The sequence below is a fragment of the Dipodomys merriami genome, unplaced genomic scaffold (assembly GCF_024711535.1).
Source record: "Dipodomys merriami isolate MVZ:Mamm:240054 unplaced genomic scaffold, mDipMer1.0.p SCAF_64, whole genome shotgun sequence".
NCBI lineage: Eukaryota > Metazoa > Chordata > Mammalia > Rodentia > Heteromyidae > Dipodomys > Dipodomys merriami.
The window spans coordinates 3096531-3122268 of record NW_027206224.1 but is presented as its reverse complement, the minus strand read 5'-3'; the positions used below and the strand labels follow the sequence as shown (position 1 = coordinate 3122268).

Genomic DNA, 25738 nt, shown 5'->3' with positions numbered 1-25738 from the left:
CGGGAGAGTGACCAAGGTCACGCTGGCTCCGCCCACCAGACCCCGCCCTCCCCGCTCCAGGCTGGGCGCCCGCCGCGCTCCCAGGACTGCCGGGTCCCGCTCTCCCTCCCCGCCTCCGCCCTCCCCCCACCCCCCGGCTCTGCAGTCCGGTCCGCGCAGACCGGAGCCCCCTGCAATTCTGTACATCCTCCAAGGGCCCCTGACAGGAAAACCCCCCTAACCTCTAGGGGAAAGACAGCTTCCCACACCGCCCACTGGAGGCCTTTTGGGACCAGGAGATGGGAGGCTGGAGACCGGGGAGATCCCTCCCCTGTGGTGGGGGTCTCAGCCACCTGGAGGCCACGCCCACCATCCCCAGGCTCGGGTCCCGACGCCGCCTGCACCGCGGAAAGAGCAAGAGAGCGCCAGTGAGGGGCTCATGCCTGCCCTGAGCTAGAAGCTGGCGCTCAGACGACGTGGTGGTCCTGCCACTCCGAGACAGCTTCGGGGCCTCCGGGGACGGCCTCCCCGCACTCCTACCTACCCGGTTCCTAACCCCCCTTCCCACACACACACTGGTGTCTGCGAAACACAAAGCCTGCTTCCCCTTTCTAACTAAGAAAAAGCGCTGGGTGTGGTGGAGCCCCGGCCCCCGACGCTGGGAGGCAGGCTCTGAGGGTTTGGGACGCAGACCTTCCCGGCGGAGACTTTCCCACTCACAAGCCCTGTACTGAGTCCCGGGGGTCTTGCAGCACCCCCATCTCCATCCAGTCTGGGTGGCGATCCACCCCGCCCTCTTGCCACGGCCCTTGCCTTGAAGTAAAGCACCAAGTCCCCAAAAGCATAAAAAAAAAAGTTTATTGGAGCATCGGGGCCGGTGGGACGGATATTGCTGAGTAGAGGAGGGAGGCCGACCCCGCCGGCCTGGCGCCCCTAAAGTGCACTCGGTGCGGTATAGGTGGGGTGTTGCATAGAGAACCGGGCCGCCGCCGCTCAGCCCAGCTAAGGCAGGCCGCCCTCGCGGCCTCCGCGCGTCCCGGGCTCGCCACTGCTCAGGCTCACGAAAACGGCCGGCGCCCGCGCCTGCAGCGCCAGCCCAGACTCCCGGCCCTTGCTCCCCGGGGCGCCCAGGGCTGCACTGCCCAGGCGCGTCTGTGCCACCGGAATCTCGTCCATTGACTCCGCGGACGCCGAGTGGTAGGCGCCTGCAGGGCCAGCGGAGTGCACCGAGCTGGCGCTGGAGGAATCCGTGGACGAGCTGGCACGACGGCCCGGGGCGTGGGGTCCTGCGCAGTGGGGTGAAACATGAGTCTCGGAGTGGCTGCTTAGGACTCTGCCTTTCCCTCCTCCCTCAGAGCTCCCCAAGCAGGGCCCAGTTAGGGAGGGCCGCTCACCCTGCTCACCTCGTAGCCTGGGAAGCTGGGACTCCCGGTCCAAGATCTCTGACATGGGCATCTTATACGTGTGCCTCTTCCTTTTTTTCTGCAGAGACCAAGTGGGGAGTGTGAAGGCTACTCCTGAGCAGCAGAAGGGTCAGGCAAGAGGCATTTGCCCTCTCCCTTCACTTGGGCCAAGGGCCAAGCCCAGTCTTCTTACCTGGGGTCGGATCTGGGGAGGCAGGGCCAGAATGTCGGGGGAGGAGGGCTGTGGAAGCTCCGCCTGGTCTTGAGTGGCAAGAAACTGTGAGGGGCTGGGGAAAAAAAGCAGGAGGACAAGTTTGGGATGCTGATCCCCAAATCCATCCCCACTGGATATCCCTTCCAAGCAGAAGACAGAGCAATGCTCGGCTGGACCCACACCCATGCCTTGACCTTGGTCTACTTCCTTTTTCCCACCTCCCATGGCCCTGCTATGCTAGAAGATACCCAAGTGGCACTCACTTGGCATTTACTGCAGCTGGCCTAGCCTGTCCTGGAGGCTCTGGACGCACATGGCTGAAAGTCCTCATGTAGAACTCCATCTCCTGGAGAAGGTGGGGGTCATGGAGGCTGGAAGGCCAGGTGTGGATCCAGGGCCTCCTGATGTCTGAGCCCACCCCAACAGAAACGGTACAAGCCCTCCCTGACCTCTGTGGAAGATGGAGGCCTCATCCTAGGGGGTCTAGGAATGTCTTCCTGGTTTCCCACAGTGCTGGGAACCAAACTCCTCTGCAACAAGAGGCTTAAAACACCCACGCCCAGGCTAGCACTGGTGGCTCACACCTGTAATCCTAGCTACTTTGAAGGCTGCAATCTGAGGATCAAGGTTCAAAGCCTGCCAGGGCAGGACAGTCTATGAGATTCTTATCTCCACTGAATCACCAAAAAGCTGGAAGTAGAGCTGTGGCTCAAATAGTAAGAGCACTAGCCTTGAGCACAAAAGCTTGGGGACAATGCCCAGGCCCTGAGTTTAATTCCCAGGTCCAGGATAAAAATTAAATCACACACACACACACACACACACACACACACACACACACACACACACACACACACACACAGAGTCTCATTTCATTTAGTCAAACTCTACTACTTGATAAAGGCAATGGTCCCATAGATCCTGAGCTATGTCTGAGCTACAGCTGCTCAGCTGGGGGCTGGGATGGAAAATGGGCCCCTCTGCTATAAGGCCCTCCCAGGCCTCCGGCCTCTGATTTTTTTTTCCCTGACCTGTTAACCAGGCAGCTGTTCAGAGGCCTGAGTGTGCACAGGAGGTTATGAGCGAGGCTAGCCAGCTCTCATGGAGCAGAGTTGGGTCCAGGGCCCCTAGCCCTCATAGAGTACCACCCATCACTACTACTGCTGGCTGCTGGCAGCCACTGCCCCTCTAGGGAAAGGAAGGCAGTACGTGATGGAACAAACAGTGCTACAGCCCCCTTCTGGCACCAATAGCTGGGCCTCATGATGAAAATGAGAGAGGCTGACGCCAGCCCCCAAAGCAAAAGGCCTTGTGGCTGGGAGGTCACAGGAGCAGGTAGACAAGCACCCTAGCATCTGTGACAAGCCCCCAACTACACCTGGGAGGTCTGCAGGTGAGGAGACAAAAGGAGGAAAAGCAAGCTTGGGAAGGGTGTGGCGACAGGGCAAGGGGCGGAGCCAAGGCTTGGAGCTGAAGGGAGCACGGACAGCTGTCGCCTGCTAGGCAGACGTTTCCATGGAGATTGAGGCGTCCTGACTAATGCAAAGAAGACACTGTAACAGCAAAGCTGTCTCTAAAACAAGCCTATGTTTGGGGGCAACGGCTCCAGAGGGAGCCCCTCCTGCATTCCTGCTGGATGGGGGTGGGGAGGCTGCCTGCTGGAGCCCTGGCATATTGGAGGAATGGGGACAGAGCCAGGCTTGTTGATGAATGGCTGCATGGGTGTAATGTCTGAAGTCCCAGGGAAGCAAATGTCCAACCTCCTGCTGAGCTGACCCTTGGTGCCCATCTAAGCAGGTGAGCCAAGGGTCAAGGGTCAGAGGTCAGTCCCAGAGACTGGATTACTTGAAGATTATCCTCCCCATCTTTCCCCCTCCCAGTGTGGACTTGGCACCCTCCAGGGCCCAGCAGAGGTGAGCAAAACCCTAACCTGGGGTCTCTGGGCTCTAGGATGGGATAGGAACCAGGCCGGAGGCTGCTGGAGAAGTCTGAGAATGTCACAAGGAGGTCCCTGCTCAGACCTTCCATCTCTCATTTCAACTGTGTCTTAAGATGATCTCTCAGAGACCTTCAGATATTTGCATCATCCTGAACGGTACCTTAGCACCTCGACCTCGCCTACCTCTGTAAAAGGAGCCATGCGTGGGCCTCCTGCTGCGTGGGCCTCCTTCAAGGCATTTGTAAATGGACACAACAGAAATTAAAGATCCTTGCTGCTGCCACATGTGGCTTCAAAGCCTAAACAGGGCATAGGCATAAGCCCTGGAGTCTGGATACCCCAGGGCCAGCTTTGCCTCAATAGGCCCAAATGTCTGCTACAATTGTGTCAACACAGGTCAGTGCCCAGCACCAGGACACCAGTCTATGGTGGTGTGGCAGGGGGTCCACACCTTTGTTTCAGGGGCACTGGTCCACCACCACCCCAGCATAGCCCACAGGCAGGGTCCAGCCTTGGTGATGAGGAGAGGTAAGGTCCCAAGTCTACTTCAACCACCCACTAGCCTGTGTTTGTGTCCAGTTGCCATGAGGATTCAAGATTCAGGGCTCAGCCTTCTCGGCAAAGCCTGTCTGGGCCCCTGACCTTCCCAGTCCCTAGGGGCACCAAGGACTGGACCACCTCCATCCCCAGCTGCTGACCTCCGGAAGCCAAGGGGCGTGAGAATGGGGATAGGCTGGTCAGCAGCTGGGCTGGCCAGGCCACAGCCTACACTGGACAGTTCCTGCTTTGCGGTTAACTATTCCTAGACCCAACTTCTGTTTAACCTTTCCAGGCCTCAGTGTGCTCATCTGCAACATGGGTTAGTAACTGTCTCCTGGGCTGTTCTAAAACTAATGTGCACAAGAGGACAAAGTCACAGATGAAGAGAAAAGATGGTTCCAGTTTGAACAACCAGGTTGTTGGTCCATCCCTTCCTCTTCTACAGCCTCCAACCAACTATTTCAGGACCCCATATTTTGCTCCTCCAGTACATGGCTGGAGTAGTAATGGATATGGTATTACTCCTTTAGTACTTGGCCCTGCCACAGCAGCATTTCCTACTCTAGTTGCTGCTCCAGGCTTGCTTCCCTGGCCCGCTCTCCTTATTGGCTCTCAATGCACAGCCCATCCACACACACACACACACCCCAAACACAAAGGCTCACCCCCCTACTCCCCCAACCATCCTTGCAGGCCACTTCTATACCTGAATGGGCCGCATCTTGGGCGGACATGACTTGAGCTCCTTTTGGGCCTCCTTTGCTTCCTGTGGTGGGCGATGCTGCACGATGTACTCATAGGTGGTGAGCTTGTGCCACACTGGTAGGAAACGGAGGAAAGGGCTCAGCGGTGGGAGGGGGACCCTGGAGCTCACAAGGCAACGACAACCAACCTAGTACTAAGCTCAAACATCTGTTCACATAAATAATAAGCTGTGGAGTGAGGCCAGGCCACCACAAAGGGCATTGTTTCAGGGCTGGAAGCCTAATGGGGTACCTTCATGCAGTCTAGGGACTCCTGTCCCCTGCAAGGCAGATGTTGGTGGGAGCACTTACTGAGATAAATGTGGAAGCAGAGCAGGTGACCCAGCAGGGCTGTGGAGAGCAAGCCCAGAAGGATGAGGAGGGCAGCCAGAGCCAAGATGGCAGGAGCCTGCGTCTCCACAGGGGCAGCAGGCAAGAACACAAACCACACATCAGTGTGGTTCTTCAGGACTGCAAGGCACAAGTAGACAGTGCTCAGCCAGGGCGGGGACCGGTGACCAGGTGTCTGGCAGGGGAGAAGGCCTGGAACCCAAACTGACCGTCAAAGTGCTGGTTTGTGCGCAGTCTCATGGGATTGACAAAGAATTCCACGAAGACATAAGTGGCCACCAGCACCAGGAGCAGGACACCCAGTAAAGCAGATGCCACGCTGTGTAGAAAAAGCCTGGCCCGGCCATGGGCAGCTGTCAGCACCAGTGAGCTCCAGTTGTGGAAGGGCCATCAGCTCAGGTCGGGGAGGGCTCCGAGGCCCACGGGCCCTGATCCCACAGCCCCAAGTCCTCAGGAGCCAAAACTGAAGATGGCCGGCCTCTGTCAGGCTCCCCCCATCCTCCTCTGGGCCAGCAGGATGGAAGACCCTAAATCCACCCTCAACGGTCCCGGCCCACATCCCCAGAGCAGCACACATGGTGTGCACCCCAGGAGGCTGGCTCGCACAGCACCCGCACCTCACGCCCCTACAAGCGGGCCTACTAAGGCCGGGCTCACCGGTAGTTCCTTTCACCCACGCAGTTGTTGAGCCATTTGCAGTGGTGATCGAAGCCGCACACGCACTTGTTGCAGGCGCTGCAGTGCTTGGAGCGAGCGCTCCTACGGGCAGAAGGAACCACAAGGTCGGCTGGCCCATCCTGCCCTTCGAGTCTGCCAGGGCAGGCAGGCACCAGCCAGTGTATGAGCCCCATCGCTAGGCTTGGAGTCCATCCACCCAGGCGCCTCCACTCCGCCCCACAGCGGAGCGCTGCGATGGGGAGCGCGCGCCCTCTGGCGAAACCGTGGGGGTATGATCCTGGGGGAGGCAGCGCTCCCGAAGCAGGGCATTGGAAGGCCCTGCTGTTGGACTTTGTACCAAGTGATGGTCGTGAGAAACTGAAAAGGAGCTTCCTTTCCAAGCAAGGACCTCTTTGCCAAGCTAGAAGATGCAGGTGTGGGGCCCCGGGTGGGGGAAAGCAAGGCTGCCAGGACTATGGCCTCATTGCTCTTCCTACAGCTCTGTTTTGAGGTCAGCTTCCATGCCATTCTAGACGAATCTTACTGGCATTCTTTCAGAAAACCTCAGCCTGTGTGGGCTAATCAGACAAAGTGCCAAAAGGAGAGGTGCAAGATGCCATCCAGGTGGGCATTAAGGGAACTCACTGTATGGGGCAGGGGAGGGGAGGCCTCATTAGGATGCAAGTAGGGGTCTGACCTCAGAAGAGTCAGAAGACCTAAGGGTCCCCAGAAGGCCCAAAGGACTGCAGAAGAACAGGTCATGCCCTCCTCCCCAGAACAGGACAAACCCTGCAATAGAAACCAACTGCCAACACAACCATTAGAAATAAGTGCCTAGAAATGACAGGATGGCCCACTGCCAAGTCCTCAATACCTCCGTGCTGTGGCTTTCTTCCGTCTGTGGACAGACCCTTTTAACAGGCTTCCTGAGTCTTCAGATTCCAAGAGTGAAGCTGGCCTTGGGCTACACAAATAGCCCTATGCCTCATCCCTTACCTGAGGCTGGAAACTAGAAAGCTCCAGAAGAGGAGAGAAGAGCCCTAGTAGAGAGGCACCAGAGCTAGCCAGGGGAGGATTGGTGGTACTTCACTTGGCCATTTTGGGGCCTCAGACTTCTCATGAATAACACAGAAAGAAAATCTGCCCCTGCCCCAAGTGAGTTGGGCAGGTAACTGGGGTTGTGATCCTGCTTAGAAGCTGTGTCTCTTCTTCCTCTGTGACAGGAGAAAACTGCTGCCCACCTGGCAGATGTTTGTACACAGTACTTAGCACACGGTACCCAAGTGTTAACTCTCCTGTCCCTACCTGGGTGCTTGAGAGATGGGGGTGTTACTGGCAGACTTAAGTCATTGAGAAATGTTTGTGACAGAATGTGTTTGCCAGTGATCTTAGCTGCTTGAGAGGTAAAACTGAGATCAGCCCCCACAAAAACTAGGGAAACCTCACCTCAACAAATAAATTAGGTGTGTAATCCTACTTAGAAGAAGGGCTAGAGGTAAGGAGGATGGTGGTCTGAGACCAGCAGTCTCAGCTCAACTGTAGCAGCCCCAACAAAAATTAAAGACTTTATGTGAAAAATAACTAACACAAGTTCGCCCAAATGGTAGTGTATCTTCCTAGCAAGCATGAGGCCTTGACTTCAAACCCTAGTGCTACCCTCCGAAAAGTTGTGCAAGTACCAAACAGTACTCATGTTTTCCACCCACCTTCTTATCTTCCTGATACCCAGTTGAAAGACTCTGACCGTGTAAAAAACAGGGTTCTGGGATATCAGGGGTGACTGTGAAGCCCTGGGGTCTCCACCCTAAAGCCAGCTGCCAGGTCCCCAGGGACACTCATGGCTCATGTGTACCATGCACTCACACACAGCCACACATACACTCACACATCCACATCGCACAGGTTGCAGTGCAGGTCTTCAATGACGTGCGCATGTTGGCTGCGGTTGAAGATGGGCAAGGGCCCAGAATAGCTCTTGTCTCGCACGTTGGCATCTGCTGGATCGATGGAGACAGCAGTCAGGTGCACCACAAGGTGGCCTGCAAAGATGGCCCCCATGCACTGGCCCAGTAGGTTAAAGACTCCACACTTTGGCAGCTGGGCGCTGATAAGTCCTCACCTCTATGCCACTCCCATTGTGTAAAAATTCCCCCTGTGCCACCTGCCATCTCCAGCCCCACAAAACACCTCCTAATTAGCCCTCTCCAGCAGACCCCTGATCCCAAGATGGAAGAGAAGAGCATCTGGGAATGGAGCTCATATGGCAGTGCCTGGTGCTACTAACCATAAGGTGTTGGCCTCATCACTCCAGGCCCTGGCTGGTCTGATCTCAAGCCAATTTCTGGTTTCTGATTCCAGAAGATGAAGTGAGACTGAAAGACATCATGGAGGTGTGGGGACCTAAGGTTAAAATTCTGAGCTTGTTTGTCTTGCTTTTGCAGGAAGTCAGCTGCAAGAAAGAGCCATCCTTTTTTTAGCAGCTGGGGCCAGATGGAGAATCACTTACAGATGGGGCTCATCCACTTGCTGCCTCCCCCACCTAGAGTCCAGGCACTTAGGGCCTGGACACTGAAGTGTCTGCAATGATCTGACATGTTCAGAGCCTAGGAGGGGCGCAGGACCAACTCCTATAGCTGAAGGAAGCACTTGCAAAGGCTAGCTGCTGAGTACTGAGACAAATGCCAATGAATATGCTGACAACTTGCTCAAGTTTGACTGTAAAAACCCAGCCTTAGATTCCACTCAAGCTGACATCTATCCTCCCACCCTCTACCCATCCATTCTTTCTTTCCCCCATTCTCTTGCTAGTAAAGCAGACATCAGGCCTCAACTATTGGGGCCCCACCCATCATTCATCTTTCACCTAGCAACTGTTCAACTTTGTTCCTATCTCTGCATGAGCCAGGCCATGCCTTAATGTGCTGTATAATACTTGAAAGAGGAAAAACAGGGCTGGGAATGTGGCTCAGTGGTAGAGTGTTTGCCTAGCATGCATGAAGCCCTAGGTTCAATCCTCAGTACCAATAAACAGAAAAAGCCAGAAGTGGTACTGTGGCTCATGTGGTAGAGTGCTAGCTTGAGCAAAAGAAGCTCAGAAATAGTGCCCAGGCCCTGAGTTCAAGCCCTGGGACCAGCCACCTTTTTTTAAAGCAGTATACACTGAAAACACTAAAGCCTTCCCTTCTTAAAACTCCTACAGTTGCTCTTGATGTTTCTCTTGATGACATTCATGCCTCAGCTCAGGACCAAAGCTCTTTTCTTCCTCTGGCCCCTTCCTGTCTCTTGCTACCATCAGCTGCTGTATCTCACTATTCCAACCTCTCAAAGACACAGTGTGGGCAAACTTTTAGCTTCCTGTCTGCTCCTACCCTTCTCCCACCCACCTACTACGTTCATTCTTTCAAATATTTACTGAGGCCAGGCACTGAGGGAGATGGAAAGACCTGGTCCCCAGTCCTGAGGAGCCTACAGTCTTGTGGAAAATGCATATATTAACCAAATGACAGGTTAATGACAAAGAAGACTGTAGGTATGGATATTTGTAACTGAGTGGCCTCATCTAGTCTTAAGGGCCCCAGAAGGTTTCCTGTGGCAGTATTATCTTGGCTGAGACTTGGAGAGGAATGGAGAGCCAGCCCTGGAGGTAATGTAGATGAGAGGGGACTGGCTGGGTGCTGTGGCTACTGGGAACGTGCAAGGTGCCAATCAGAGTGGTGGAAGATGTGTGGTGTCAGCTCATGACTGCCATACAAGAATAAAGGCCTACTAGGTGCTGATGAGTCACACCTGCAATCCTAGCTACTCAGGAGACTGAGGTCTGAGAGTCAAGATTCAAAGCCACCTGGGCAGGAAATCTGTGAGACTTTCTAATGAGCTACCAAAAAAGCAAGAAGTGGAACTGTGGCTCAAGTAGTAGGGTGCTAGCCTTGCACAGAGATGCTCAGGAAGAGCACAGGCCCTAATTTCAAGTCTCAGGACTAGCATCCCCACACACAACTCCCCAAAAATGAATGAAGGCCCATGTTTCCAAGTTCCAGATTTTCAAATGGAACTAGAAATCAGGTTTTTGTTTTGTTTTGTTTTGTTAGTCATGGTGCCTGAACTCTGGGCCTGGTTACTGTCCCTCAGCTCTTCAGCTCAAGGCTAAGCACTCTACCACTTGAGTCACAGTGCCACTTCTGGCTTTTTCTGCTTATGTGGTGCTGAGGAATGGAACCCAGGGCCTCATGCATACAAGGCAAGCATTCTACTACTAAGCCACCTTCCCAGCCCTAGAAGTCAGGTTTTATGTGTTATCTCTCAATGTTAAAGAAATAAGTACTTTTCAAAAAATACCTATAGGAAGAGATCTATGTGTTTTGTGTGTTAATTATTCCTCCACATCTATAAAATTTGAACACCATAAACTGCAAGTTCTTGACTTCTGACTCAGCTGGGTGTTTGGTCTAGGGAGAGGAACAAGGAGCTTCCAGGCATTGACACACAGTATTGAAACAAAGAACAGGGGAAATCGTGTAAAAGGAAGCTTAGGAGACAGGCAGAGTCCAGATGCAGACAGCCTCATTCCTAAAGGCAGGAAGGAGCCACTACAGGGTTCTGAGCTGGAAATATGATCAGATTTCAGGTTTTTTAAAGGGCCACTCTGGCTTCAGGAATGAAGAAGGCCAAGAGTGTAACTAAATGGCTAGTGATTTCAGAGAGGCAGAGTGCAGTGGGAAGGAAATAGTGCAGATCCTATAGCTACTAAGAAGGTAAAATAAATAGGACTTGATGACTGGATGTCAACAGAGGAGGAAAGGAGTCCTCTTGCCAACAGTACATAAGGAGGGGAGAGCTGTGAGCAGTAGGTATGTGCTGGATAGGTGCAGATGGTCTCCTTCTGCTCCTACAGTCTGCTGTCTGAGTCTCTATCACACACTTAACATTCGGTGTGACTGCCATGTTAAACCTGCCAGCTTTGCCTCTATCTAGCTGGCCACGAGCACACAAAGTTCATCTTGCATCTCTAAAGCATAGGCCAGTTTTAATCCCCTGGAAGAACCTGGTATATACATTACCCTATCTCACTCAGGAACTCTGAGACACTGCACAGAGCCCTACTCAGGGTTCCAGACCTGGTGACTCTGCGAGTGATAATTAATTAGGGGAAAAAAACAAACCCCCAAACCATTCCACTTCCTCAGTCAGGTTCCCTGAGCAGATCTTCTGGCCTCACTGAGTACCAGCTGTGTGACCTTAGGAACTCATTTGCCTTCTCTGAGTTTGTTTTTTCATTAGTAAAGTGGTGAGAATGCCTGCCTTCGCTGACACAGTACCTGGCACATATGAGTACTCCATCATTGCAAGTTAGTTTTGTTTGCTGTTATTTATTCTGACCCTACTTATTTCATTCATCTGACTTCCCAGGCACCCTGATGGCAGAAATCCAGATAATCCTGAGTAAGGGATGGAACTACTCCAGCCATACGATGAATGTCCATGAAAATTCCACTCAATCTCACTAAAGTCGGTTGGTCAACTTGTGAAAGTCCAGCTTTTCATTCATTCAGAGCTGGTAATAAGGCTCTGGGCTCCAGTGAACCAGGAAGCCCCACCATGACACTTTTGACACTTTGTAAGGATGACCGCCTCCTCTCTGTGCCCTCCCTCACCATGGTCGTGCCTTCCAGTGCTCATACCTTCCTAGTATGCTCTTCCTCCCTTTCCCCCAAGAGAAAACAAGCAGAATCCTTACAGGCACACAAGGGAGGCCCAGAGAGTTAGAGAAGCTGCTCAGCCAGGCAGAATCCTGAAGGAGCTGAGCTAGGACCAAGGTGATTGTGCATCCCAGGTTTTCAAACTCACCCTTGTACTCCAGGATACTAAAAGAACACCAAGCCATTGCTCCTAGGAGTTGTAACCATGGCTGGGCAGTCACAGGAGCTTCCATGGCACCTCTATGCTACTTTTTGGTCATATTTCCCCTTACCTTAAAAGAGTTAATGTGTGTGTGTGTGTGTGTGTGTGTGTGTGTGTGTGTGTGTGTGAAAGTCATGAAGTTTGAACTCAGGACCTTGGTGCTGTCACTGAGCTTTTCTGCTCAAGGCAGGAGCTCTATCACTTTAAGTTACAGCTCCACTTCCAGTATTCTAGTGGTAAGAGTCCTGCCCAGGCTGGCTTCAAATCTCCATCCTCAGATCTCAACCTCCTGAGTAGCTAGGATTACAAACATGACTCACCAATGCTTGGCTATGGTTTAATTTAAAAAAATCAGTGAGCTTACTACAAACAGTCTGGGTATAGCATAATAATCTATTTGTAAACAAAACCACATTTTATGTATACCAAGAAAGAAACTATGTGAAAGAATTCTACCCGTGACAAATTATTTTACAAATGAAATAATCAATCCCTAATTTGTCAATTCTTTCAGCCTGGCTGAAAGAGCTTTAAGACCCTTCTCTGTGGGCTTCTGCGGCACCTCTACAATGGAGTTTTAAATGCTCCACAGTACTTCAGAGCTGGCTAGTCCCTCTGTCAGATGAGGGGTCAGGTGGGGGCTGGAGGCCAGACAGAGAAGGATCTGGCTCATACTTTCTGCCCCACCCTGTGCTTCCTGAGGCTCTGAGCCCAGCTTCAGGCCACTGATTTCTGGCTATCCCTTGCCCTATACTTTAGTGCATCAATTCCACTATTTCTCAAGGATACAGCATAGCCAGCAGGAACCCAGTGGTGAGGCAGGAGAGGAACAAGGACCCCGAAGCCAATCACAGCGAAGAAGATATACAGCAGCCAGGCCACAATCTGGAGTGGATGAGGGGGCCAGCTCCACCCATTCCGGCGGGACCGCTGGCCCTGCAGCTCTGGGGAGGGCCCACTGGCCTGTGCAGGTGCTGTCCACACGCTCTTCTCAGGGGCTGTCTTGTTGGAGGGCTTGTTACAGATGTTCATCTCCAGAGAGAGAAAAAGGAGAGAGCATTAGGATGAAGAGGCCCGGCTAGGAGCCCAGGATCCCTTGTCTGCAGCCAGGATTTAGTAGGGGGAAACAGCTGGGACACAAAGCCACCTCCCAAATCTTGGGGGCAATCTAGGGTCCTATCCCAAAAGAGATGGGCAGTAGGGAAGAGTGGGAAATGGGAATGGAGTGCTGTCCGAAAGCCCCAGAGCAAGCTTGCCCCAGCCTAGCCAGAACAAAGGAGAGTCCAGGGTGATTCAGGACACAGTGTGGCTGCCTGTTACTCAAAGTGCTGTCTCCACAGCCATCAAAGTGAAACCCAATAAGACATGTTCTCATCTGGTAACAATATCAGGCTGGGCCGGAGGGATGAGAACACATGCTGATTCTGTTAGGATTAGTCACCTCCGTCCTGAGATCCAAATGCAAGTGTCAGAGAGGGCCCCTTATCCTCTGCTAAGGGAACTGGGGGTGGGGGTGGGGTCAGAAGGGGGATCTGGCCTCAGCCACGCTCAGCAGACACTTAATCCCTTTTAGAGGGGCCAGGAACTTCCACTCCAGGCTTCAGAAGGGCTGCCTGAGGCTTCTTGGCTGGGAACAAGTCAATGCACAAAAGAAGGGAGGAGGAGTCCCCTCTGCTTCCTTCCAGCAGCAGAAACAACCGCGTTTCTCTAAGCAGATCCAGGCCTGGTATACAAATTTACCTAGGAAGGTGGCCTAATGTCCTTTTGAATCCCTTGAGGAAGTTCAGGAAAAGTCTAGGTTTTGGCTAGAGCCAAACCACCAGATGGTAGCAAACACCACCCCCCATCCCCATCCCCATCTCCAACTCTGCCTTCCCCTTAGCCCAACAGCTGGCTTAGTGTCTGAGGATACACTGGGAGCAGGAAGGGATGGGCTCATCCTTAAAAGGAGGAAGAGTCCCACCCACCAGTATCTTCTGAACCCAAGATGGGACTACAATCCAAGCAGAAGCATCACACCTGGGAGGCAGGGCAGCTTTGAACTCTCAATAAGAAGGCCTGGAGCAAGAAACAAAACCTTGGCAGCTGGACATTCTTTCAGGAGCCCTTACCTATAGGCCAGCAATCTAAGCAAAAAAGGCATGGTATGCGCCACCCTGGCACATCTGCTTGGAATACTTTCCTACTTCACTGCCTAGCACAATGAATGTGCCTGGCTCTTCAGAGCCCACTTCAAGCATCCTCTCATCTGACCAGCTTTCTCTGATGTCCTAGAATCAGGAGGTTTTTGCTCTGTCTTTATTGAGACTTTCCCTTTGCTGTTTGTATCATGTCGTCATTCCCATGTATCCCCCTTTTATATCTGTAGCCCTCAAAGGCAGTAAACACTCAGTGAGTCATTCACCTTTGTCCCCATATGTCTTCCCCCAGGCTGCTGGAACTGTATCTTGTATGTAGTAGATGCTCAGTGAATGTTTGCTGACTTGAAAACATCTGAAATAAAAGGAAATGTAGGCAAAGTAAATGGCATGGAAACCTGCCCTCTCTTCTGCCATCTGGCTCCCTCGGCCCCATTTCCATTCCTCCTCTTGCATGCACAGGGCCATCCTGTGCCCATCACCAGTCCCATCACACCATCCACTCTCACTCCCTCTGCCAACCGGCTGTCACACAGGCCATCGGACATTTACTCCCAGATGCTCTGTTCTTCAGCTTCCTGAGGTTCATCTGGTCAAACTTGGCGGTGTTTGAAATCACCTGTGAGTGGTCTCATCTCAAAGCTAAATAGAGTGATCTTAGTTTTCTCCCAGGGATTCATCGAATCTTCTAGTCACCTTCCTCTTCAATAAAAAAGCTACACATGGTGGGGAGGGGAGGAAGAGCTCCAGCCTTAAAGGAAACAGATCTAGGTTTCATTTTTGGCTCTGCACTTCCTAGCTGAGAAGCTGTGTGTGCTCTTTTGAAGGTGGTGCTTTAACCAGTGACACTGTGGGCAAATGTCTACTATGAAAATGTTCACTATTACCATAGCTAAGATATGGAACCAACCCAGATGCCCCTCAGTAGATGAATGGATCAAGAAAATGTGGTATATATACACAATGGAATTCTATGCCTCCATCAGAAAGAATGACATTGCCCCATTTGTTAAGAAATGGAAAAACTTGGAAAAAATTATATTAAGTGAAGTAAGCCAGGCCCAAAGAAACATAGGTCCCATGGTTTCCCTTATTTGAAATATCTAGTATATGTATGAGTCAAGCGGAAAAGGTCAGATAATGTGATGTCAGGAAAATGAACCCTTAGATGTGTATTTTAATGTTTTTTTCTTTCATGCATGTGTTTCTAACGCATTTATGAGATTATCTCTTTGTTGCTTTGTATGTCCCTCCCCCACAGTATAACCCCTGCTTTCACTATATTTGATGTCAGTATAACTAGTGGAGGAGATGGGGAAAAACCAGTTCTATAAGGATACAGGTGGACCTGTTACAATAATGAGAAGCACAAGTTGTTATGTCCAAAACGAGCTTTACAACGTCGGTGCGGGGGGGGGGGGGGGGGGGAGAAGGAATAGGATTGGGATGGGGGGGAGGGGGGAGGCTGGGAAGGGATGTGAAGGGTAAACAAAGGAGGAGGCTGCAATGCTTGGTAAGAAATGTACGCATTATCCTGCCCATGTAATTGTAACTCCTCTGTACAGTATGTTCACAAATAAAATTAAATTAAATTTAAAAAAAAAAAAGAAAATGTTCACTAAGTTGCAGATTTTTTTTGTCCCTTCAACAACTTCCTGGTTTGTCTTCCTAGCTCTAGGTATGGCTATGGTGCATAGTCTACAAGGTTTATATCCCAAGTGAAGTAGCTGGTTGAAGTTGCTTTTGCCCTCTCTCTCTTTTTTAATTAAAAAATGTTTGCTTGGCCCTGGTAGCTCATGTCTGTAATCATAGCTACTCAGGAGGCTAAGATCTGAGGATCATGGTTTGAAGTCAGCTTAGGCAGAAAAGTTTGTGAGACTCCTCTCTTACCAGCAAAAGCCAGAAGTAGAAGCATGATTCAAGTGGTAAAGCACCAACTGAAAAACCAAATGAGAGAATGAGGCACCCAGCCCCACTACACAGACAATAATAATAATTTTATGAACAGCACATCATACAACATTAAAAACACACTAGCAAACTCAGTAGAAAAATATAGCAGGGCTAGGAATGTGGTTTAGTGGTAGAGTGCTTGCCCAGCATGCATGAAGGCCTGGGTTCGATTCCTCAGTACCACATAAACAGAAAAAGCCAGAAGTGGCACTGTGGCTCAAGTGGTAGTGCTAGCCTTGAGCAAAAGAAGCTCAGGGACAGTGCCCAGGTCCTGAGTTCAAGCCCCAGGACTGGGAAATATATATATATATATATATATATATATATATATATATATATATATATATATACTTAAAATGTTACTATTTATTTAGTCAATAAGAAAATTATTTTTAAAAATCCAAATACTGGCACTGTCCAGAAAATTTTAACAGGTGTATCTATAATTGCTATAAGTTGAACTGCTGAAATTTATTCACTAAAACAGTTTATCTTGCTATCATGCTTTATCTTTGTGTTTATACTTTTAAAAACACATAAATGAAAATGGACAAATTATCAATGCCTGATTTTTGTCCCCCTATTTTTCTATTCACAATCATATAGATGCTTTTTGAGGCCATGGGAGAAAAGTATCTACCATTCAGAACTAACGATAGAAGGAAAAAAGAAAAGGAAAATTGAGAATGAATTTTCCCATCATAGTGAATTTGTAAGCATTTTCTGCACTTACACAGCACGCTAGCTAGACACCTTTTGGCAGAATTGTTACACATTAGCATGAAGAGCACATTGTTGACATCTTCAAAAAGGCCAAGTGAATAGCTCTACTTGCCTCCTGCAAGCACCAGCAGCTACACTCAGGAAGCACAGATGTGTTTTGAAGTCCTGAGCCGTTTCTGGCACCAGACATTGGAAGGAGAGTTTGCAAGTCAGAAGTTTGGTAGACTTTGATTAGTGCCACAGTATTAAGCCTGCACGGATGAAATTTATTCACCCTCCAGTAGAGGGTGCACTTTGGTGGCTTTTGTAGCCATTGGTTTCCTGGGTGATTCACCACTGGTGGATTCTGATTGGCAGGCAGTCTGCTTTGTAATAGCCTTGGTATTGAGACCTCAGACCTCCTTACCTACCCCCTTTTCCTCTGCCTGGAGTTCTGTGAGCTGATGGCAGCACTGGTCTTAGAGAGCCAGGGTATCCCAGTGGCCCTACAAAGGCCCTGAAGCCACCACATGGCTATAAAAGCAATTCTGAAGTTATTTTCCTAAGAGAGTACACCCAAAGAATTCATTGTTATAAAAAGTAGGCCACTGAATTGCCATTCTAATCTTGTCACCTCCAATCGGTGACAAAAGGGATTATAAAGCTGGCAAGCCTGTTTTTGCAAGCAAATCTTTGTTCCCAATTTGTGGAAACAGTCATGGGTCATCAGGTGGAGCCCTGTGGATACAGTTGGGCTGGATAGTTTCACTCTGGGACCAAATCTCTGTATTGCACATGAGCTCTCCACAGACACCATCACTGGGCAAATATCTTGACAGAAACCTATGGATTGAGTGTCAGCCTGCCTTCACCTTTGTTATCCCAACACCTAAGAGCCCTATACCCTGAGGGAGAAACAGAGGCACATGGCTGATACCTTCCCTTTGCCTGGTTGTGGCCACAGGTACTCCTTATGCTACTGTACCCTAGACTTCTGGGGCAGGAGTCACCATGCAGGCCAGGGGCTGACTGCAAACAGCCCTGGGGGCAGCTCCCACTCAAATCAGAATACTGTTAGGCTGGAGAGGTCAGCCAGAAGAAGCATGTTGCCTACTCCCAAATCCTGCCACAGCCAACTTTTAACTGACAACATTTTCTCTCATGGAATTGATGGCCACAAATTCCTTTGGCCCAAAAGATTTTGATTAAAAGGACTGGGAGGTCGGAGAGAATCCAAGATGGGCCCAAGGCCCGCACTGGGGCCAAGCATTGTCATCAGACCTGTCTCCCTCCCCTCTCAGCACTTCTCAGACAAACTAGATTGAGAATGTGTGGCTCTGCTCCCCAATAACCTGGTCAGCTAGTACACACAGATCCTGATGAGGCAGTACTTACCAGGGCCCAGCCCTTTGTGTAAATTGAGGACAAACATAGATAAGAACAGGCACTTTACCCTCAGCAACTGCTTTTCTGGGGATCCTGGGAGACTGCCATCAGGACAGTGAGTGCAGGGGCATTTTGACAGTGCTTGCAATAGGCCAGTTATTCAGTGTGAGAGATGGTGCAGAGCCCAGAGATCTAAACCCTGAGAAGCTACAGGGCTGAGTTATAAAAGCCCTAGGAGGCCAAGTCGGGGAGACTTGGGCACTGCTGAAGAAGTTACCAGGAGTCAAAAGAAGTTTAAAGCAGGAGATGATGCATAGTAAGGAATGTTTTCAAAAGCTTTCTAGATGGGGCTGGGAGCACGGCTCTAGTGGTGGAATGCCAGAACAGCAAGCACAAGACCCTGAGTTTAATCCTAGTACCAGCCAAAAACTAAAATTAAAACAAAAAAATGCTAATAAATGCTTTCTAGACATGGGAGAGTGGGGGTTATGAGCAAGAAGGGCATTGGTATGGGGAGAGGTGACACAACAGGAAACTCGCTCAGGAAGACAGCAGCCCAGCAGCCCCGTGCTTGGGGAGAACATGGTCAGAGGGAGAAGGTCAAGCCCTTCAGCTAAGCTCCCTGCTGCACTCGTGGTGCCCCCAGCTGTATCTGGTGGCTGTTATGTGGGCCTTGGTAAAAACATTCTTCACTCTCTTCTGCTTCCAAAGAACAAACCACAGAGTCAGGCTTGGAGAGATAGAGGACAGCCAAGAGCAAGGGAGCCCTGTACAGTTTAAAGCCACAGAAGGCTGCTGCCTTGGAAAGTCAAGGACCTACCTGGCTTCTGAGGAAGGAAGGAAGGCCAGAAAGGCTAAACAGGCTCCTCCCTTGTCCCTCCAAGGTGCAGGCCATTGCCAGGAAGACAAGAATCTATTCAATACTCATTTGGTAAATGCCTTAAACAGCATTTTCAAAATAGGGTGAAGCTACCTGAATTTATATGCGTAAGTTAAATGAGGGAAATCTTAATATTTCAAGCTCTCACTATATACAGATACATGGTAGATCCACTTCCTGCTACCTGTGCTCCAATAAAAATATTTAGTAGCTAAGTACAATATTACACATCAGAAAACTGTGACAAGGGATCACTTGAGCATGAGAGTCAAAGCCAGCCTGGGAAACATAGAAACACACACACAAACACACACACAATTAGGAATGTTGCTTGGAAATTTATACATAGCACTGTCAAAGGAACCCGAGTAAAGTAAAAAGTTCTAGGTCTGGAAGGCTGAAGGGCAGCTCTGGATTCCTGTAAGATGTCTAAGGACTCCAGAATCAACTCAACTACAAAAGAGAGTTGCTGGGGGAAGCAAAGGAACTGGGAGGGTATGGGTCTGGGGTAAGAGGACTGAAGTGGAGGCTTGAAGAGCCCCACTGATGGGGAAAAGAAGGTTGGCACCAGGGAATCTGAGACAGAACCCTTTTCTGTCTCTGAGATCTAGTAGCCTTAGATCTAAGGCTGACACAGAGATTTGCTTTTTCTCTGTACCCTTTGTACTGTTTAAATTTTTAAACTTATAGACATTTGCTGTTGTTTTTAAGTAAGCTTGCAGCGCAGCTCAGAAGCCCTGAGATTAATTCCACACTGCACATACACATACACACAATTAATAAACACAAATTACTCCTTGCCTTCTTGGCCCCACTGGGCTGTCTTGTAAATCAAATGCACTTCCAGGCCAGACAAACCAGGAATTCCTGCCTAACAACCACGTAACAAGAGTGTTTGGTCCTAGTTTAAGTGCTTCATTACTCTTGAAAGCAATTTTGAGCTGCTGAGCTTTTAGGAAGAGCCACAGCACTCTGTTAGGGGGTCTTACCAAAACTAGAACCAGACCCCAGGCAATATAACCGACCCCTGCTCCCATTCTTGGCCAAGGGTCTAGCTCAATACCCTATGATCCCCAGAACCCAGAAGGTGCACTCCACAGACAGTTTTGTTTTGTCCCAAACATCTTTTCTTTCTCCTAGAAAATCTGGACTTTCTGTGAGAGATTGTCTGTGTCAATGGGTGCTTTTCTTTCTGTTTGTTCTCATTTTTTCAGTATTGGATATTGTACTTGAGGTTTCACCTTGAGCCTATTAACCAAACATTCTACCTCTTGAGCTAAGTTCCTAGCCCTCAAGAAAGAAAAAAAAAATTCTGGTACCAGAGTTTGAAATCAAGGCCTCAATGGTTTGAAGTCCTACTTGCTTGCCTGGTTTGATCAGCTGGCACTCTATACCACTTGAGCCATGCTTCCACTTCTGGCTTTGTGTTGGTTAACTGAAGATAAGGGTCTCCTGAATTTGTCTGCCATGAAAATTTCAAACTGAAATTCTCCCATCTCAGCCTCTTAACTAGCTGGGATTGTAGGTATGAGTGAGTCATTGGACCTGGCTTGACATCAAACTCTAGATTCTCCTAACCTACCTCTGCTCCCCAACCCAAGTAGCTAGTATTACAGACATGTTTCAGCATGTCTGCCTCTCTTTCCTTTCTTTTCTTTTCTTTTTTTTTTTTTTTTTTGGTAGGTCAGGGGCCTGAACTCTGGGCCTGGGCGCTGTCTCTGAGCTCTTCAGCTCAAGGCTAGAGCTCTACCACTTGAGCCCTAGTACCACTTCCAGCTTATTCCACTTATATGGTGCTAAGGAATCAAATGCATGTATGCAAGGCAAGCACTCTAACACTAAGCCACCTTTCCAGCCCTCTTTAGGTATTTCTAAGACAAGTTTTGGGGTGTTTTTTTCCCCCAGAATTTTTTTTGAAATAATCCTCATTGAGATTATTTATTTATTTATTTTGGTGCTGGTCCTGGGGCTTGAACTCAGGGACTGGGCACTGTTCCTGAGCTTCTTTTGCTCAAGGCTTGTGAATACTACTTGACCCACAGCTGCACTTCCACCCTGGCTGGCATCAAATCACAATCCTCAGAACTCAGCCTCTTGAGCAGGCATGAATCATTGGTGTCCAGCTTCATGGAGATTTAATATGCTCCCATTTTTGTTGTTGTTTTTTGGGGGTGTGTATATGCCAGTATTGGGGCTTAAACTCAGGAACTGGGCACTGTCCCTGAGCTTCTTTGCTCAAAGCTAGAGCTATACTTCTTCAGACACACCTCCATTTCCAGCTTTTTTCTAGTTAATTGGAGAAACGAGTCTTACACTTTCTTGCCCAGGCTGGCTTTGAACCTCGATCTTCAGATCTCAGCCTCGTACGTAGGATTACAAGCATAAGCCACTGGTGCTCAGTTATATGCCCAATTTTAACCACATAAAGGGAGTTGGAGAGAAATGCTTTATAGTGTATATTATAGTGTAATGCAAAAAAATCATTTGTAAGAGACTTTTAGGGGTAAGTACTTTATTAAAATTCCCTACAGATCCCAGAAGAGTATCTTAAAAATTAAGAGTATCTTAAAAATATGGTTTGACTAAAGAATACACAGCACATAATTCCCAGAAAATAAACTGGAACTTGAAGTTGTTCTCAAAGATCTCTCCAGTCATTGGTCTCAGATGTGGCTGGGCTCTTTACTTTCTCTCTCATAAACAATATGCTGAAGGCAGTTGCTATGGCAAGAAAAAAAACTTGAAACCTCAGTCATTCCCGAGTTGACATGGTGTGCAAACATTTCTGTGCCATTCTCCTGCAGCAACCACTACAAACTGGGTGGAAATACAGATTAATACAAGAGGACAAAGAGGAGGGAGCAACAGGAAGCAGAGGCAAGGCAATGAAGGAGGCAAGGGTTGTGGATTTTAACAAGGAAATCAACTAAAGATTTTAAGAGCCAGCCTTGGGGAACACCCACCCAGAATGTCTTTAAGAACAAAGTTGCAACAGAACAAAATAAGAAAAACAGAAACAAAGGGGGGGGGAACAGGCTAATTAAATACCACTGTTGCTTTTATTGTATCTCTTGGTGATTGCCAGTTTAGAGACCTTTCTAACCACAAGTTCCACAAAAGCAGGGACCACCACTCAGCCATATCTGAATCTACCTCTCCTTCAGTGAAAGGAACTGAAACCATGCTTTAACATCATCTCTACTGCCATTATACCCTAAACCAAACCTCCATCATTGCTCTCCTACAGTGTTTTGATGATAATAATAGCCATCACTGGCATTTGGAGGGTACTTATTCAAGGCCAGGCACTGCTTAAGTGCTTCCAGGGAATTCACTTAATTCAACCCTCAAAACACTCTTATCATTTCAAACTGTTCTCGTAGACCCATCTAATCATTGGTGTCCAATGTGGATGGCCCCTTGCTTTGGCACTCATTTATAAGTAACACCCTCAACATCCTCCTTGCACAAACCAGAGAATCAAGTCTCAGACAAAGTATGTCCTGGGAGGCACAGCTAGACAGGCAGAACCAGGACAGCCAGCAGATGACTTCTTCACAGAAGTCATACTGAGATGAGCTTTTAAAAATGTGAAACCGCCGGGCGCCGGTGGCTCACGCCTGTAATCCTAGCTACTCAGGAGGCTGAGATCTGAGAATCGCGGTTCAAAGCCAGCCCGGGCAGGAAAGACCGTGAGACTCCTATCTCCAATAAACCACTAGAAAACCGGAAGTGGCGCTGTAGCTCAAGTGGTAGAGCGCTCACCTTGAGCTGAAGAGCTGAGGGACAGCGCCCAAGCCCAGAGTTCAAGCCCCATGACCGACAAAAAAAAAAAAAAAAAAAAAAAAATGTGAAACCTAGCTGGGCACTGGTGGCACATGCCTGTAATCCTAGCTACTCAGGAAGATGAGATTTGAGGATGGGTTGGAAGCCAGCAGGGTCAAAAAATCCCTGTGAGACTCGTATCTCCAATTAACCACTCAAAAACTGGAAATAGTGCTGAGGCTCAAGTGGGAGAGTTCTAGCCTTGAGCACACAGAGGCTCAGGGACAGCGCCCAGGCCTTGAGTTCAAGTCCCACAAATGACACAAAAAAGAAAAAAGAAAAGAAGAAAGAAAGGAAGAAAGAAAGAAAGAAAGAAAGAAAGAAAGAAAGAAAGAAAGAAAGAAAGAAAGAAAGAAAGAAAGAAAGAAAAGGAAAGGAAAGGAAAGAAGGAAGGAAGGAAGGAAAGAAGGAAGGAAGGAAGAAAACAAACTCACTAACTTGCCAGGTGGCCTGCAGCTCACAATTGTAATTCTAGCTATTCAGGAGACAGATCTGAGGATAGGGGGTCAAAGTCTATGGGACTCTCATCTCTGATTAACCACCAAAAGGCGGGTGGCTTGAGCTGTGGCTCAAGTGGTGGAGGACTAGCCTTGAGCAACAATGCTTAGGGATGGCACCCAGGCCCTGAGGTTCAGACCCCAGTACCAACACACACACACACACACACACACACACACACACACACACACACACACACACACACACACACACACACACACACACACACACACACACACACACACACACAGAAACCCATCAAAACTTTCAGTGGTTCCCTCAACCTGCTAGGATGAAGTTCTAACTCTCAGCATGGCCTTCCTTCAAGAGCCCTTGCCCTTTCTGTCCCATCCTAATATCTACTGCCTTCAGATCTTTTGTATTTGCTTTTCCCTCCGTTAGAAAAACGCCCTTCTGCTCACACTGCTGGCTCCTGTCCAACTTCCACGTCTTAGCTTAAAAGTCACCTTTCCCAGGCGGACCCTCCCCGGCCACCCCCTCCGTTTCATCGCCAGAGCACTTTCCCGATCGGAAATCACGTATGTCATGTGTCTGGCGCCTGCTTCCCCACCCCTCCTTAGTTGTCTGGGGGTTGTGGAGACGGAAGGCATTTGGCTCGGGCCTTCCGTGGCCCCGCGCCTGGCACAGAACCTGGCAGCCGGTGCGTAGCTGCGAACCTGAAGAATTCTAGAAGGCAGCCTCGCGTTGGGCCAGGTCCCTGGAGCCCCAGCCGCGGGCTCAGCCCGAGGCTCGAGCCCAGAGCCCTGCCAGGCATGCCGCAGTCCGGCCCCACGGCCCCGGCCCGGCTCGGGGGTGACCAAAGCCGCGGCGGCTCCTCACCTGTTCTCGGTGGCGGCAGCGCCAAACTGGCCCTGCCAAGGTCAGCCAGAGGCTCGGCCCCGCCCAGGCCGGCCGCCCTCCCCAGGCCGGCCGCACTTCAGACCTCCGCGGTGGTGTCGGTCCCCGGGACTGGGAGGCCACAGGCCCGAGAGCGAGGACCCATCCCGGACTAAGGTTGGGCCTCCGGGTCCTCCCGCGCCAGCTCGGGCGGGCGGGATGCGCGGCCGGGCCAGGCCGGGGCGGGTTGGGCCTCGTCCGGCGCTGGGCCCGTTCCCTTGGCAACAGCGCGGGCTACGGCGCCCCACAGCGGCCAAACCGCGTTGCTTCTCTTAGCGCGGGTACCCTGGCTCGGGGCGGGGCTTGCCAGGGACCCCCGCCGGCACCTTGTCCCTCCCATTTCCCATTGTTTTCTAAGTCGTCTCTGAGAACATACTTTTATTACCCCCACACACACACCCCTACCCCTGATTTCCTGCAGTCCTGACTTTCCCCAGTCCAGAGTCTTTCCCCTGAGACCACCCTGGATCACATTGCCCTGGCTGACCTAAAACCTGTTATACAACTCAGGCTAATCTCGAACGCGTGATCTTCCTGACTCAACCTCTCAGTAGAACTGGGCTCTATTTGCTTGTGTGTGTGTGTGTGTGTGTGTGTGTGTGTGTGTGTGTGTTCGTGTGGTTATTTGGAGGTAAGAGTTGCACAAACTTTCCTGTCAGGGCAGGCTTCAACCAAAAAGCCTTAGATCTCAGCCTCTTGAGTAGCTAGCATTACAGGCATGAACAATTGTATTTTTTAAATGAAAATATGTGGTAGCCACTAGATACTCCTTGGGGGTCATCCAGGGATTCCTGTCCTTGAAGGAGAGACAGATCTAGACAAGTAAATCACACAAGAAAAATTAAAGCACCCTATAAGATTAAAATTAAAGTATTAAAAATGAATTTAGATGCCACAAAATATCTCTTTATTACCTGAAAATCAAGCATAAATCCTTCTAGAAGTTCCTATCTTCCACCTGTTGACAAAGTTAGTTTTAATTTTCATTGGGCTACTTTCCTTTCCTTTCTTTTTCTTTCTTTCTTTTTTTTTTTTTTTTTTGTCAGTTGTGGGGCCTGAACTCTGGGCTCAAGGCTAAAACTCTACCGCTTGAGCCCACAGTGCCATTTCCAGCTTTTTGTGCTTATGTGGTGCTAAGGAATTGAACCCAGAGCCTCATGCATGCAAGGCATACACACATGCCACTGAGCAACCTTCCCAGCCCACTTTTCCATAGGTTATTCCAAAAGACTCCTGGTCTCTTAAAAAACCAAACCCTTTAGTAAGTGTGGGGTGTGTGTGTGTGTGTGTGTGTGTGTACATAAAGCATAATGAAACTCACCAAATACTGTTTGAAAAGGGAGGAAAAGAGAAGGAAATTAAAGGAATGTAATAGAGCAGTGCACATGATAAAAGTACACTAGGCATCTATGGAGTGTTCACAATAAAACTTGCACTATTAGTGATTAGTGATTCCAATAAAATAAAAATAAACTCTCCAGTCAGGGTCCTCTCTGGTACTGAAACCATAATCATCGTCCCAGTCTGTAAGGATTTTTGGATTTGGACTCTGTGAGCCCCATTCAGGACTGTCAGGGGACAGACATCAGAGCCTGATGGCTTTCCTTCCTCTCCTTCTTTGGGGGATGTGCTTGCTTAGTTGGATTCCTTAAAATTTCCCTTTCTCCTTCTCTTGGAGGCACTCAGGATGGATCCTCCTCTGAGACTTTCTCAAAAGATAGGAAGAGCCTTTGTT

The 25738-nt window shown here is 49.6% G+C and overlaps 1 protein-coding gene across 2 annotated transcripts; it reads right to left on the bottom strand.

Moving 5' to 3' along the window:
• Positions 1-818: 818 nt before the first annotated feature.
• On the bottom strand, positions 819-24214 carry LOC138815413 (palmitoyltransferase ZDHHC1). Of its 2 annotated transcripts, XM_070004792.1 has the most exons (12): positions 23947-24214; positions 14129-14217; positions 12514-12756; positions 7712-7887; positions 5827-5928; positions 5379-5503; positions 5131-5289; positions 4782-4894; positions 1860-1942; positions 1576-1669; positions 1383-1461; positions 819-1265 (listed from the first exon to the last, which is right to left on the bottom strand). In XM_070004792.1, the coding sequence occupies exons 2-12, from the start codon at positions 14138-14140 to the stop codon at positions 982-984; spliced, it is 1470 nt and encodes a 489-aa protein (XP_069860893.1). In that variant the 5' UTR covers positions 14141-14217; positions 23947-24214; the 3' UTR covers positions 819-981. The 2 variants fall into 2 exon arrangements, with proteins under 2 accessions (XP_069860893.1, XP_069860894.1); XM_070004793.1 differs by lacking the exon at positions 5131-5289.
• Positions 24215-25738: the final 1524 nt, after the last annotated feature.